Raw genomic sequence first — 15,000 nt, forward strand, 5'->3', positions numbered from 1 at the left:
GCAAGTGTACAAGTGGAGTAGTGAAAGTGGAGTAGTGCAAGGCAGCCATTGTGGGTCCAAAGTCCAGGATGTTATGTGGCTGAGGGGGAGGAGGGAGAGTTCAGCATCCCTAACAGCCTGGTGTATGAAGCTGTTGGTGAGTCTGGTGGTGCTTGGGGCGCAGGCTTCTGTACCTCTTCCCAGAGGGCAGTAGATCAAACAAATTGTGGCAGGGTGACTTGCATCACTCACAATTGTGGTGCCTTAAGGGGTGAGGTAGGAGGTGTAAATGTCCTTCAGGGGAGGTGAAGCACCAATAATCCTTCCAGCTGTGTTCACTATGCGCTGCAGGGCTTTCCTGTTGTATTCAGTGCAGCTTCTGCCCCACACAGTGATACAGCTGGAGAGGATGCTCTCAATGGTGCCTCGGTAGGAATGTGGTCATGATGGCTGGTGTAGCACTTGCTGCCCTGAGTTTCCACAGGAAGTACAGAAGCTGAGCTTTCTTAGCCAGTGATGCAGTGTTGGTGGTCAGGAGAGGTCTTCACTGATGTGCACCCCAGGAATTTGGTGCTGCTCACTCTCTCCCACCACAGCACCGTCGATGGTCAGTGGCAGGTGTTGGGTGTGACCTCTCGGGAAGTCAACAACAATCTCCTTGGTCTTGCTGGCGTTCAGCAGGAGGTTGTTGTCCCTACACCGCGTGGTCAGAAGGTCGACCTCCAACCTGTATTGAGTCTGGAAATTAAGCCCTTGGTGATGAGACCCACCAGAGTTGTGTCGTCAGAAAATTTCACTATGTGGTTGTTGCTGTAGGTTGCAGTGCAGTCATGCGTCAGCAGCGTGAAAAGCAGCAGACTGAGCACGCAGCCGTGCTCAGTGTGATGCTGCTTCAGATATTGTTGCCAACACGTACTACTTGAGGTAGGTACTGAGTCCCAGTTTGTCAAGTTTGCAGATGAGTTGTTGTGGTATTATGGTGTTGAATGCAGAACTGAAGTCTATAAACAGCAATCTCACATATGAGTCTCTTTTTTCCAGGTGGGTGAGGGCTGGGTGGAGGGCAGAGCAGATTGCATCCTCTGTAGACCGTTTGGCTCGGTATGCAAACTGGAAGGGGTCCAGGGTGGGGGGGAGAATTGATTTGATGTGTGACATGACAAGCCGTTCAAAGCACTTCATGATGATGGGTGTCAGTGCCGCGGGGCGGTAATCATTGAAGCAGGATGGAGCAGTTTTCTTCAGCACAGGTATAATGGTGGCAGCTATGAAACATGATGGGAGGATGGCTTGCTTCAGGGAAGTGTTAAAGATGTCTGTGAAGACATCCTTAAGCTCCTCAGCGCAGTCCTTCAGCGCACGACCTGGGATGTTGTCTGGGCCTGTGTGTGTGTGTGTGTGTGTGTGTGTGTGTGTGTGTGTGTGTGTGTGTGTATACAGTGTCTCCTGTACATTTATTTCAGCATGGCGGTCCCCCATGGGTTAATTAATACCGCCACGGTATCAGAATCAGGGCAGATGCACATTTGCTTTTTAAATAATCCTGAGACGTATCCTCCCCTGCTGGCTGCCGTTCACATTGCAATTTAACAATAAGTAGCCTAAACTAGTCAGAGGTTATTATGGCCCATCCAGTTTCAGTTCACATATTATATATTGTATTGATGTAGCCTATTTAAAGCATTAACTTTCTTCTCAGTGTTTCCTCTTCATTTAGCGGTGCCACTGCTTCAGAATTAGGGGAGACGCAAAATATTGTCCGGAAGCATAGGCTAAATGCCCTCTGCTGGCGGCTGCAAATTGCAGTTTATATATTTATATGTGTGTGTGTAGCATCCATCTCACCTATTGTACTGCATGAAGACCAGGTTCCAGATCTCCACCAGTTCTGGGCTGTCTGCGTTGACCAGTGCGGATGCCTCTCGGCCGCCCACGTGGTCGTAGTGGATCTCGGTGCAGGGGCCGCAGGGGCCCACATCACCCATCTCCCAGAAGTTATCGCACATGCCGAATGGCAGGAGGCGCTCCCCTCGCACCCTACAGGGAGGAGAGGAGAGGAGGAGAGGAGAGGAGAGAAGAGGAGAGGAGGAGAGGGGAGGAGAGGAGCGAGGGGAGGGAGGAGGGAGGAGGGAGGGAGAAGAGGGAGGGAGGGGGGGAGGAGGAGGCCGAGGGGAGGAGAGGGAGGGAGGGAGGGAGAGGGAGGGGGGGGAGGGAGGGGGGGGGGAGGAGAGGGAGGAGGGAGGAGGGAGGGAGGAGAGGGGGGGGGGGAGGAGGGAGGGAGAGGAGAGAGGAGGAGAGAGGGGAGGAGAGGAGGAGAGGCATAGACAGGTCAATCTAGTTTCAGCGATTCTTTCATTTTTTTCATTTCATTTGAACACACCCTGGTTGTTCCATGTGGCCGCTTGAACGCACCCTGGCTGTTTAATGTAAAAAGGGATTTGAACGCACCCTGGCTGTTTAATGTGAAAGGGGATTTGAACACACCCTGGCTGTTTCGTGTGAGAGGGAATTTGAACGTACTCTGGCTGTTTCATGTGAGAGGGGATTTGAACGCACCCTGGCTGTTTCATGACATGCTTATGTTGAACGTACCCGAGGCTCCTCCAAATCTCCCTCGTCTCCTCGTCTACTGGGAGGCCGGAGGCTGCGTCGCCACCAAAGTACGAGACATAGAGCCTCTCCGGAGGGATCCCGTACTCCTGAGTGAGCAGACGCCACGCCATACTGCACGCCTCCTCCTGAGAGAGAGAGAGAGAGAGAGAGAGAGAGAGAGAGGGGGAGGGAGGGAGAGAGAGATAGGGAGTCAGAGAGAGAGAGGGAGGCAGTGGGAGAGGGAGGGAGAGAAAGACTTGAGGAAAGAAGGGTCAGCCCATGGAACTATCTAAGCACTAATGGCTAGTTTATTTTAGGATTAGGAATCGTTAGTACTTGTTAACATGTAATTAATTCAGCAGTTCTGTGGTCAAACTGTCAAACTATTCTAGCAGTTATGATAGATATGATAGGATAGATGCATGCAAGTTTCACCAAGAGGATTTATGGACATATGGAATTCAATCCAACACTTTACCAAACATAAAACAACGGTCAGCATAATTCTCAACCACCCAGTGCATCTCTCTCTCTCTCGCTCACCTTGAAGTAGTCCCCGAAGGACCAATTCCCCAGCATCTCGAAGAAAGTGTGGTGGTACACATCTCTGCCGACGTCCTCCAGGTCGTTGTGTTTACCTCCGGCGCGCACGCACTTCTGACTGTTGACCACGCGCCGGTAGGATGCCATCTCGCTGTGAGGGTCGGCCGCACCCAGCAGAATAGGCTTGAACTAATACAGTAACAGACATAGCGTTCAGTAATAAAGTAGTCATAGAATTGTAGCAATTGGTTTCAGAGTAGCAGTTTCAATGTGTGACCTGCTATATGTGCACCATTACCACAACATAACCTGACATGACTTAGCGGTCTCGATGGTGCCTGCCTCTCGATGGTGTTTTCTATTCGACCGTGGCTCACTTAGCATTACAAGAGACGTGCTTGAACAACACTGTCAACAAATGTGAGTATTTAACCTTGCAGTTAGCCATTTAGGTAATTAACGAGACATGGCAATTGACATGTCGCTGCATGGATTTACGTTAGGTCAGTTCCTTTTAACGTCTTACTTAACCCGTTTTGAAATAGTATGTCTGCTGCAGCATTGCATTGGCATTTCGGTCTGGGTAACAATTTGTGACCATCATGTCATGTTCTGTACCTGGTTCATGCCAGCGTTCACAAACAGCAGACTCGGGTCTCCCCGCGGTCGCACGGGCGAGGACGGTACAACCCGATGTCCGTGCTGTTCTTTGAAGAAATCGATGAATTTCCGCCGAACCCATTTGGACGAGTATTCCTTCTGAACATCTGTGTGTGGTAAAGCTGAACATTTTCGTGAGCGAAGCGAGAAAACAGTGACATTTGCATTCAATATTGCGGTGCGGCAGGCGGTGAGGATTCTCACGGGCGCCGCCATATTGCTTTTCAGTTTGGGTCAAAGGTGACGAATAAAGTCGTCCAATCAGATTCACAATACAATACTTTCTTAAAGCAGACGTACACAGTAAATAATTACACAATGCAATACTTTCTTAAAGCAGCCATACACAGTAAATAATTACACAATCACACTAGTCGGAGTGTATTCAACACTTTAACAGAAAATTGACAAAATCGATGTATCCAGTTGTTACAGAACCCCCTTGGCCATTCTCATGTGTTGATATCATTTCACATCCTCAGATTATTCTACTCACTGAGATGAATGTGTCAGATTACCTGTGGTCCAGTTCTTCAGACTCAAAATAGACCACTTAAGTCAAGATCAACAATGTGGGCACACACTATACTAACACATCATGTATTGTAATTGTGTCACAAGTGTCTGATATTAAATTGGTATTCATTAATTTTATCAGTCATTTCAGTCATTTAAAACCAAACAAAATGACAGAACATCATGCAGAGGCAGCCAGTATGTAATGTGGTTGTCCACCCTGTTATCCAACAGCTTCTCTGAATCAAAAACAAGGCCTGTGTGCGCTTTACCTTGGTCACAATTGTAATTAAATGAAGTCATGCAAATCTAGCATCACTCAACTTCTCAATCACAAGCAAATTAAAACAAAAATGACAAATGTCAAATGATAGTGCCGAGACAGAGCTACTACGGTCTACATTGTTTTATTGTTTCATTACAAATGATCACATTATGAGGGTGTCCCGTCCCCACAGCAACAGGTGTAGGGGCCAAACATTGCATGTCGTCTCCGTACCGCAATGGAGAAATGTCACCAGGCCTATCCCCTGCTCCACCCCCCCCCCTTTCCTCCATTCCTGGGTTGGGGTGGCGAGTTTGAGGTCCTCCACTCTATCCCCTGCTCCTCCCCCTCCCTTTCCTCCATTCCTGGGTTGGGGTGGCGAGTTTGAGGTCCTCCACCCTATCCCCTGCTCCTCCACTCCCATTTGAAAAAAGGACAAGAGAAAAAACAATAAAGTTAAAAGAAAAGTGATTGCACCATCTTCTTTTATTTAATTATTATTATTATTATTATTATTATTATTCCGCCACGAGTCGTGCAGTGACGCAGCCACATGGAGGATTTCCCTTTGATCCATTAACACTGACAGAATGGTGCATTCTGGGAATGTGAGTCCACAGAGACACCCGCAGCCCGCCTCGTCTCGGCTGAAGTGTCCCACATTTAAATCTTTGATCTGCGATTTTTTTTTTTTTTTTTTTTTTTTTTTTTTTTTTTTTAAAAGATACATAACTAGATCCACTCATTCATTCCCACACCTTCCTTCTCTCTCCCTCTCTCATTCCTTCTCTTCTTCTTTTTATTCCCTTCACTTCATCCCTCTTTCCATTCTGAAAGGTCCATTCCGCCCAACAGTTACTACAGCACTGTGAGACTACAAAGATATAAATGAATATGTCGAGTAAATTAAGGCATCTTGGAAAAGTCGTTCATCTTGGTCTTCCTCTTTTCCTCTCTCGCCGTCTCTCTCTCTGATGGTCGTCCAGTCTGGCTCAGACAGATGTTCCCTCCTTTGGCTCTTCAGTGTTCTATGAACAGAACGGAAAAAGTATGGTTATTTGATAGATTATATTTTATTTTCAGAAATATAAACCAAACGTTGAATATGAATGAGGGATACATCCAGATGTAAAATACTCCAAACCAGCACATGGAAGAACAATGGTTGTTTTGTTTTGTTGGTTTTATTTCCACCCCCCCCCCCAAAAAAATCACTTTTTTAGAGTTCACACAACAAAAACAATAACCTCACACAAATACAAAACAGCCATAGATGTGCCTACACATATACACACTTATTTGTACATTGCAACTCTCTAACACACATGAATGGACACACACACACGTAGCACCCTGCCTCTGCCCTCCCCAGGGCCCCTGTTAGCTGTGGTGTAACAGACCAGGACTGTGTGTGTGTGTGTGTGTGTGTGTTTCAGAACTGTTCATCAGCCTCAGGGTACTGGCTCCGGAACAAGAGGCTCACTGTGCACTGCCAAAAATATCAGCTACGAGGGGCAGAGAAAACATTTCACATTTGTGTGAGAGAGAGAGAGAGAGAGAGAGAGAGAGAGAGAGAGAGAACTATCACCTTATTCAACGTGTGAGCGAGTACGCATGTATGACTGTCCGGAAGCTACCAACTCTCTTTAGCAGATTATTAATTTGTTGTGCTAGTGTGTATGTGCTTTCAGTAAGTGTAAGTGTGTGTGTGTGCACGTGCATGTGTGTCTGAGTGCGTGCATGTGCCCTTGTGTGTGTGTGTGTGTGTGTGAGAGTGTGTGTGTGTCACCTTGCCCTGTGTTTGTTCCTGGAGGTGCTTGATGGTGTCCCGCTCCTTGGCCAGCTGGTCCTGGGTGGCCTTAAGGAGCAGCTGCAGCTTGGTGGCGGCCTGACCCAGGTCTCTCGTCAGCTTCTTCTCCTTCTCCAGACGCTCCTGGGACAAACACAAATAAAAACAGAAAACAATTAACACTACACGAACGAGTAAACAAAAAAACACAATATAAATGCTTTGAGATTTGAAGTTGTGCTGTGGTCTCAGCTTTGGAAGATGTCAATGTGTTTTGTGAACACACACACGCACCCAAACACGCACCTTCAGCTCGACAGTGGGTCCCTCGCCCTCTGCTCTCAGAGTCTCCAGCTGGGCCTGAAGGTCCGATACACACTTCTGAGCCTGGTAGGGGAGCACAAGGCGGACACACATGAGCACTCGTACGTACGTATGTATGTATGTATGTATGTATGTATGTATGTATGTATGTATGTATGTATGTATGTATGTATGTATGTATGTATGTATGTATGTATGTATGTATGTATGTATGTATGTATGTATGTATGTATGTATGTATGTATGTATGTATGTATGTATGTATGTATGTATGTATGTATGTATGTATGTGTGCGTCTACAGTATCTAACCATCAAACAGGCCAACTATCACATCATGTCGTCTTACGGCCATGTGTAATCACTCATCTTTACACCATCACACCACAGTAATTTATTAGCCGCGTGTTTTATGCAAGTAAAAAAAACCCTCATAGCCAGGACCGTGTTTTATGCAAGTAAAAAAATAAAAAAAATAAATAAATAAATAAATAAAAAATAAATAAAAAAAAGTTGGGAAATTGCAGTACAATTGGACACAGCTTTAACCATAACATGTTCCTATAAAGTCTAGTAGGACATGACCATTGCAATCTCCTACCTCTGTTCTCCTATATTGATAACACACGCTGTGTGATTTGTCTGTTTGCTCAAAGCTCTGTTAGCTAACTGTTAGATGCTGTGTAGGCCTATTTAGTGCTTGTGTAGCTCTTTGATGCAGTTTAGATTATCTTTATTCTGCTGTATGATGTTGTTCAGTTTGTCTGCTTATAGTGGCTGCCTTTTCTTAGCTCTGCCAGCTGCTCTTGAATGTTGTGTTTATGTCTGTAGTGGCTACCTGCTAGTTGCCGTTTGATGCTGTTTGTGGTCGCTGTGGTGTAGGGGCTATACCCGTTTATAGCTATCTGCCATTTAACGCTGCTTGTGATGTAGCTTTCTGCTAGTTGCCATTTAATGCTGCATGTTGTGGCGACCTACTCTTAACTCAGTGCTAACTGCTGTTTGATGCTGCGTGTGTTGGCTACTTACTCATAACTCTCCGCTAGCTGTTTAAGGTCATTTAGTTTGTTTGCCGTATAGTGGCTACCTGTTCATAGCTCTGCCAGCTGCTCTTGGATGTTGTGTAGGTTTGTGTATATAGTGGCTACCTGCGGTTTGAAGCTGCATGTGGCCTAGTGGCTAACTGCTCATAGCTCTGTGCCAGCTGCTGTTTGATGTTCCGTGTGGTGGCTAACTGCTCATAGCTCTGTGCTAGCTGCTGTTTGATGCTGCGCAGCTGCGTTCCGTCAACGCATTCCAGTGAGTGTTCCCGACGGTAGCTATGCAAATGACTTGAAGTAAAACCGTAATGTGATTGGTTGGTGCCGTCCGTAGATTGGCTTGATTGGCCTGTGCCGTCTGTCCGTGCAGCAACAGCTGAACTCCTCAGCGCTTGTAGCAGGGAGAAAGCCTTGACAGCGGACCCACAATTCAGTTCGACAGCGGATCGTGAGCCCATTTAAAGTGAATGGGATGCGTCTCCAGCAACGCGATGCACGCAGCTGTGTGTGGGAGCCGTAACTGCTCATAGCTCGGTGTCAGCTGCTGCGTGTGGTGGCTACCTGCTCATAGCTCTGTGCTAGCTGCTGTTTGATGCCGTGTGTGGTGGCTACCTGCTCATAGCTCTGTGTTTGATGCTGCGTGTGGTGGCTACCTGATCATAGCTCTGTGCTAGCTGCCGTTTGATGCTGCGTGTGGTGGCTACCTGATCATAGCTCTCTGCTAGCTGCTGTTTGATGCTGCGTGTGGTGGCTACCTGATCATAGCTCTCTGCTAGCTGCTGTTTCATGGCCTCCTCTGTCAATAATTTCTCAGCCGTCTCCTCCAGCTGGCTCTGCACCTGCAGAAAGAGTCGGAACGCACAGAGGTTATGCAAAGGTCAAACACAATGTGTTGTCAAGGACACAACAGCCATGAGAGGAGCAGGAGAATGTGTCTGTGTGGGAGTTTTGGGGTGAGGTGGGGACGTGCTTGCATCACTCCTTAGACAAGGGTGCAGTGCTGTGACACCAAACAAACAAACACAAACAAGCTTTGAGGTTAGATTTGGAGAACTTTCCAGAAGGCAGCAGCTCAGCTCGAAAACCAGGAAGCTGAAAAAAGCTCACCGTGAAAATAAACACACAAAAAAAAAAAACAATAAAACCCCTGTGTTTCAAAGGCCAAAATCTTCCAGGTAACATAACAGTTGTTTTGTTCAGCAGCCATCTTGAAGCACAGTTGCTCTCGGCCATATTCAATGAGAATTTGTTTAAATCTTTTTTTTTTAGTTTTCTCTCCCCAAATGTTTTGAACGCACCAGTGAGGCTCAGTAAGCAGCTGCTATAGCGCAAACACCAGGGGCCCGTCTCTCACAACCACACACAGAAGCTGGGAGAATGTTCCGGAAAAACAGCACCCCTATTGATTTCCTTCGTAGAACTACATCAAGTTTTGGTGCTATGACCATGGTGGGACAGAGGCATGTGAAATGATGGCATATTGACAATAGTCATTTAACCCTTCAGCAAAAAATATGTTTAAAATATTTTTTTATAATGTTAATGTTCCAACATTCTCGTTGTTACACCGCTGTACAATTATCTATCTACAGCATCTCTGCTACAGTATCATGTAACAATATTCACTGCATGACAACATATTTGGAAATGGGCACAAAACATAGAAAGGAAGTTCTAGTTCAACTCAGCTCGGGTCACATAAGTCTATTTCACACAAAATTACAATTTACTCACAAGTGAATGTCCAGTTAGAGGTATATCGATGTAGCAATGACTCAAGTGGAACTCTTAACCAAAACATACTCCAATGGGAACCGTATCAACCGAGTTACACACCATTATAGCATTTTTTTTTTTTTTAAAGAAATTAACGCATTGTATTCAATCAGTCAGTCCGACGGTACCAGCTGTGTGGACCAATGAAAAGCTTGTGTCTTGTGGAGATCTACAAATCCATGAGGTTTTAGAGATACAGGCCCAGGACAGACAGCAACACAGGAAGCGACAGGGTTGGAAAAGCATCTCCTGCAAGTTCTTTTGCAGTTTGGATTTTACGAGTTGTTTCCAAACACAGCAAAAGAAAACTAGCAATTAGCACGCACACACACACAGAGCAGAGGTTAGTGTCAACCAAAAGCAAGCACCTACATGGGAACTATCAGAGAGAAAGCGATAGATTGAGGGAGGGATGCATGGGAGGGAGGGATAGGGTGTGCGAGAATAAAAATATCATAACATGTTGTATGAAGATGGAGGGTAGGGTGACTTGAGGATAAGGAGACTTGAGGGCCATTTCAAGTATGTGTCTACAAGTTGTTAACTTTGTGCTAACAATAACCCCCGTTAATGCAAACACTACGTGTGTCCATGAGTGATTTTCATATTTCTCACTGTTGTGATGCAGTACTGCCTATCCTGAGGGATAGTGTGTGATTTAGTTACTGGGTAAGCTAACTTGGGGCCCTATGGCTTTTGTTTTGGAAGAATATAGCCATAGGACTAGGGCACCTCATTAGGAAGTTTTAAGTTTTTTTTTACGTTTATGTTTTTGCATTAACGGGGGTTAGCTGAAGGAGAGTGATGCTAAGATTGCCATCTAATCGATTCTCCACTCATCAGTAGCAGCCTCTTCTCTGCACAAATCACAGCTCAGCAGGGAGATGTGACATTGTGACATCTCCTGTGCTGACGGCGAAAGGACAATGTAACAACCAGTGTCTCTCCAAATTAGCATGTATTTTGTTGTTTTGTTGGATTTTGCTTCATTGAATTTCATGTATTTTTTGCATACGAAACATACGCTAGAAACACAGGATTATTTTGAATATATCTGCTCAATCATTCTACACAAATCTGGAGGCTGAATTTGGTCTCTGGTCGAGAGGGGAGGTTGAGCCGGGTCGATTTGAAGACAGATGTTATACGATGTTAAATAGTAGAAGAAGTGGAAAACAGTGTCTGATAGTTCCCAGAAGGCTTTGCAGGGTGCGTTCCTTCGGCCTGGCACCCTGACCTGTGTGACCTCTGACCCCGGAGAGTGGGAGTAGTCCTCATTCTGCACGCGCTCAGTCGACTCCCTCAGCTGCTGCCTCACCTGAAACAGCAAGCTGTTAATCACAACAAACTCTGCCCACAAAAAGAAAATAAAAAAAGGGAGTTTCATCTCCTTGACCCCTGACAGGAGGAACTGGGCAGACATTGTGTTTTCGTGCATGGTTGTTATGGTTACGGATGATTTGCATTTACAGTCATAGAATATTATCCCGCACAGTATTTTTTAATTAAATCGCAAATCAATTCCACATGATTACGATGAAAGCAAAAGTGACTTCACTTGACACGAGTAAATGAGTACAAGTGACACCCATGAATTATGAAGTCTCTGATATGGACAAGGAGACAATAAAACAGATGTTGGCCCAGAGTCTCAGAGAGCACTGCTGTGGCCCAGATGTGTTGGGTTAAGGGTGGCTGGGTCGGGTCGTTACCGTGGCGAGTTCAGACGTCTGTTTCTGGGCTTCTGCCTGGGCAGCCTCCAGCTGAGCCTGGGACTCCGACAGAGCGCCTTCAGCTGGACAAGAGAGAGAGAGAGAGAGAGAGAGAGAGAGAGAGAGAGAGAGAGAGAGAGAGAGAGAGAGAGAGAGAGAGAGAGAGAGAGAGAGAGAGAGAGAGAAAGAGAGAAAGAAAGAAAGAAAAGAAAGAAAGAAAGAAAGAAAGAAAGAAAGAAAGAAAGAAAAAGAAAGAAAGAAAGAAAGAAAGAAAGAAAGAAAGAAAGGGAGGGAGGGAGGGAGGGAGGGAGGGAGGGAGGGAGGGAGGGAGGGAGGAAAAGAGATAGAGATTAAAAACAACTTTATTATGGGTCAACTACACTCAGATTCAGTATGGACTCTAAACACAGGCAGCAGACGGCAGGGCAGGTCTCATCACACAGCTACTCTCTGATGCAGTGCAAGATATAGAGATGGCCATAGACCAGTTACAAAACACTAGTGATACAAGATATAGAGATGGCCATAGGCCAGTTACAAAACACCCAGTCACACAAGGGGTCTGTTAAATAAAACATGGCCAACATAGATCATGAAAGAAGTAGTCCATTATATAAAGACCTTCAGTTTACTTTAACAGACCCAAAATGCTGGTCATGCGTGACAAAAAAAAAAAATTTAGCTTAGAAACCGCATAACATCGCTGAGAGCACCTCTAACTGTTCTGGGACTGAGCTTGGCCAGTTATAGGTGTCCCTGTAGCTGGAGAGTGCAGTTGAGCGTGCTCACCTGTGCGATCTCCTCTGCGTAGGTCTGGCTGAAGGTCAACGACTCCAGCTGTTTCTCCAGCTGGGCTTCTAGCAGCATCACCTGTTCCTTCAGCTGGGGAGGAAACGCCATAAACAACATTCAAACAGAGGGATGAGTAATTGCCCATTTAAAGTTATGCACCTAACATTATGCTGCCTCATATCAGCTTAAACCCTGAGGGTCTGGTTATCCCACCCCTAGTGTGTGTGTGTGTGTGTGTGTGTGTGTGTGTGTGTGTGTGTGTGTGTGTGGGAGTACCTGTTCTGTGGGAGTGTGTGTGTTGTGGGGGTGTGCATGTGTCAGTCCATGTCTCAGTCTGTGTGTGTGTGTGTGTGTGTGTGTGTGTGCGTGCGTGTGTGTGTGTACCTGTTCGGTGTCCGGACTGTCTGTCCTCATGGCCTCTGCAGCCTCCTCCAGCGCCTTCACCTGATCCAGGGCCTGTAGCAGAAGAACAGCAGGAGACATTGTTACTAAAGATAATCACCACGACGTTACTACAGATAATCACCACGACGTTAGTACAGATAATCACCACGTTACTACAGATAATCACCACGTTACTACAGATAATCACCACGTTACTAAACTAATCACCACAACGTTACTGGCCATACAGGATAGAAGTGAAGGTTATCGGTTCACTAGGTGACACTGAGGAGGATACTGGGTGCCAGTATGTGCATATATAGTAAGTATATAGTAGGTATAAACAAGGATGAGCTGTAGGTTTATGTGTGTGTAGTGAAGGGTGTGTGTAGTGAGGGGTGAACAGGGTGACTTGCCGCCTGTCTCTGTGCCTCGGCCTCCCCGATCTTGGCCTTCCAGACGAGCTCTTCCTCCTCCACGCTCCTCTGCAGCTGCTTCAGCATGCCCTCCTGTACACAGGGGTCAAGAGGTCAGAAAGGTCACGGCCAACAGACCGACACACAGACAGACAGTTACATACAGGTAGAGAGACAGACAAACAGTCAGAGACAGACAAACAGTCAGACAGAGACAGACAGAGAGATACAGACAGGTTGACACAGACAGACAGATAGATAGAAACATGGAAGAGACAGACAGACAGCTGATGTGAAGTACAGGCACTACTGGCCCACTAGATGGCGCTCTGGAGCGCTCCCTGACTCGTGTTCCTCATGTTTCTCGTGTTCCTGTGAGTGTGTGGAGTGTTAACGCGCTGGAATGTTCAATCTATCTGCCGCTCTCACATTCTGATGACTCTTTAGAAAATGGATCCTGTGAGACGAGGAGCGTCAGGGGGGCGATACTCAGGCCTTTAGCTGAACCTTCGTGAATTTAAATGCACTTTGTGGAGGTGAGGGGAATTCAGAGGAGTGACACAGAGTGGTGCAGTGCATCTTAAAGAGTCTGAAGGAGTTGGAGTGGTTGGAGTTGAACCAATAAAATGTGGGTCCAGCGGTTGTGGAGACTTTCCAGGAGGCACAAGCGTCCCTCAGACAATGAACATTCAGTTCCGTATTTGTCTAAATAAATTATACAAACACCCAATAGTTGATCTGGACAGGTGAGTGAACTCTGTGTGTGTGTGTGTGTGTGTGTGTGTGTGTGTGTGTGTGTGTGTGTGTGTGTGTGTGTGTGTGTGCTCACCGTCTCCCCCAGCACGGTGCGGTACTGGTCACACTCGGCCTTGAGTATCTTCTGGGATTCCTCGGCCTCCTGCAGCTTGGACAGCAGCTCCTGAGGGACCATAGGGGAGAAGACAACAGGACACCCATCACAACACATAACACAGCAGGGCCTCAATGTGTTAGTATGTCCAGTTATTTTATTAACTAAAAGGTGCAAGCCCCGCAAACGCCCCACAAGCTCCAACAGTCTGTGTTTGTTGGGTAGAATGTTTGAGTCTGACTCGCTCTAAAGTCTTTAACTGTCTGGGCAATGTGGAGCTGGCAGTTGATTTTTCTGTGTAATTTTAAGACGACTGCAACCAACAACTGGCAAGTTTAGCATGTTGGGGTGTGTTGACGTTTGCCTGGGCAGTGTGCAAGCACCTGAGCAAGCAACAATGAAGAAATAAGTTTGATCGCTTTTTCTATTGGAATGTCCTAAACAGGTGGGTGGTGAGCGGCCAGTCTTGTATGACATGCCACACGCCATTTCAACTTCCAGTTGGTGGTGGGCGAGCGGGGGTGGGGGGCGACTGCTCATTCAGCTAGTCAAAATGTTGTTTACACGATGTAACTTAAGTGTAACATATATTTAACTCATGCAGTGTGGACAGAGTGTCCGACGCAACGTGATAGCTGGACACTGGACGCTAACTTGCTGCAGGAGAGGAGAGGAGAGGAGAGGAGAGACTTTCTCACCGGCAGGTCCGTTGATCCGGAGCCCTCCTGCTGGGCGACCTGGCTGGGCTGGCTTTCTCTGAGCACCTCCTGGGCTTTGGCTGTGAACGCCTCCAACCAGTTATCCTAGGACAAAGACAACGGCAACAAACAAAAACAACAAAAATAAGTTCAGTGGTATCCTCATGAAAAAAATACTATGGGGGAACGAAAACTAAAAAAAAAATAACTAAAACTACTGGGTGTAAAAAAAAGAAAAAAAAGTTTAAGTGTATACTTTCAACAACATTTATTTTAACAGTCTTCTAGGGCACGTCCACTGATAGTTATATTCATTGGCCCAATGACTGAAAGGGCTGTTGGTAGCAGATATTGCCATGGCTGTGATTCAGCTGTAGGTCCGAAATAAACCAAAAAAAAATCAGTATGTTTACCTGTTCTGTTTCTATGACAACCTGTGGGAATAGTGCCTGTAGGGCATTCTTGGCTTCCGTTTGGAAAGAGTTCAGCTGTTTCTCAGCTTCGGCCTGTGAGAATCACACAAACACATACAGCTCAAATTAGACCACATTACACAGAACTGACTGATGATATGCTTTCCTGAAAGTAATGCAATTGAACAATTCATAGCTATGGCAGAGGCGATGTCTACATAAGTTGATACTGTGTTATTTGTGTGAGTGTGT

General features: G+C 46.2%; 2 protein-coding genes across 4 annotated transcripts in view; both read right to left on the minus strand.

The window, feature by feature from the left end:
* Positions 1 to 4,002, minus strand: part of aars2 (alanyl-tRNA synthetase 2, mitochondrial (putative)) — an 18,797-nt gene extending 14,795 nt beyond the window's left edge. Inside the window, 4 exon segments of the mRNA XM_048247930.1 lie at positions 1,825 to 2,016; positions 2,572 to 2,717; positions 3,115 to 3,303; positions 3,733 to 4,002. Of these exon segments, the coding sequence (XP_048103887.1) occupies positions 1,825 to 2,016; positions 2,572 to 2,717; positions 3,115 to 3,303; positions 3,733 to 3,990 (785 nt within the window). The 5' untranslated portion in view covers positions 3,991 to 4,002.
* Positions 4,003 to 4,681: 679 nt separating this feature from the next.
* rrbp1b (ribosome binding protein 1b) overlaps positions 4,682 to 15,000 on the minus strand; it is a 25,651-nt gene continuing 15,332 nt past the window's right edge. The window contains exons 19-30 of one of the 3 annotated variants that reach the window (XM_048247924.1): positions 14,749 to 14,841; positions 14,336 to 14,440; positions 13,617 to 13,706; positions 12,788 to 12,880; positions 12,372 to 12,443; positions 11,969 to 12,077; positions 11,196 to 11,272; positions 10,721 to 10,801; positions 8,412 to 8,546; positions 6,639 to 6,731; positions 6,345 to 6,488; positions 4,682 to 5,583 (exon numbers count right to left, since the gene is read on the minus strand). In XM_048247924.1, coding sequence (XP_048103881.1) covers positions 5,548 to 5,583; positions 6,345 to 6,488; positions 6,639 to 6,731; positions 8,412 to 8,546; positions 10,721 to 10,801; positions 11,196 to 11,272; positions 11,969 to 12,077; positions 12,372 to 12,443; positions 12,788 to 12,880; positions 13,617 to 13,706; positions 14,336 to 14,440; positions 14,749 to 14,841 — 1,128 coding nt within the window. In that variant the 3' untranslated portion in view covers positions 4,682 to 5,547. Of the gene's footprint in view, positions 5,584 to 6,344; positions 6,489 to 6,638; positions 6,732 to 8,411; positions 8,547 to 10,720; positions 10,802 to 11,195; positions 11,279 to 11,968; positions 12,078 to 12,371; positions 12,444 to 12,787; positions 12,881 to 13,616; positions 13,707 to 14,335; positions 14,441 to 14,748; positions 14,842 to 15,000 lie in introns of those variants that run through there. The other 2 variants (XR_007194070.1, XR_007194071.1) reach the window with 2 other exon arrangements.

The sequence above is a fragment of the Alosa alosa genome, chromosome 7, assembly GCF_017589495.1.
Source record: "Alosa alosa isolate M-15738 ecotype Scorff River chromosome 7, AALO_Geno_1.1, whole genome shotgun sequence".
Classification (NCBI taxonomy): Eukaryota; Metazoa; Chordata; class Actinopteri; order Clupeiformes; family Clupeidae; genus Alosa; species Alosa alosa.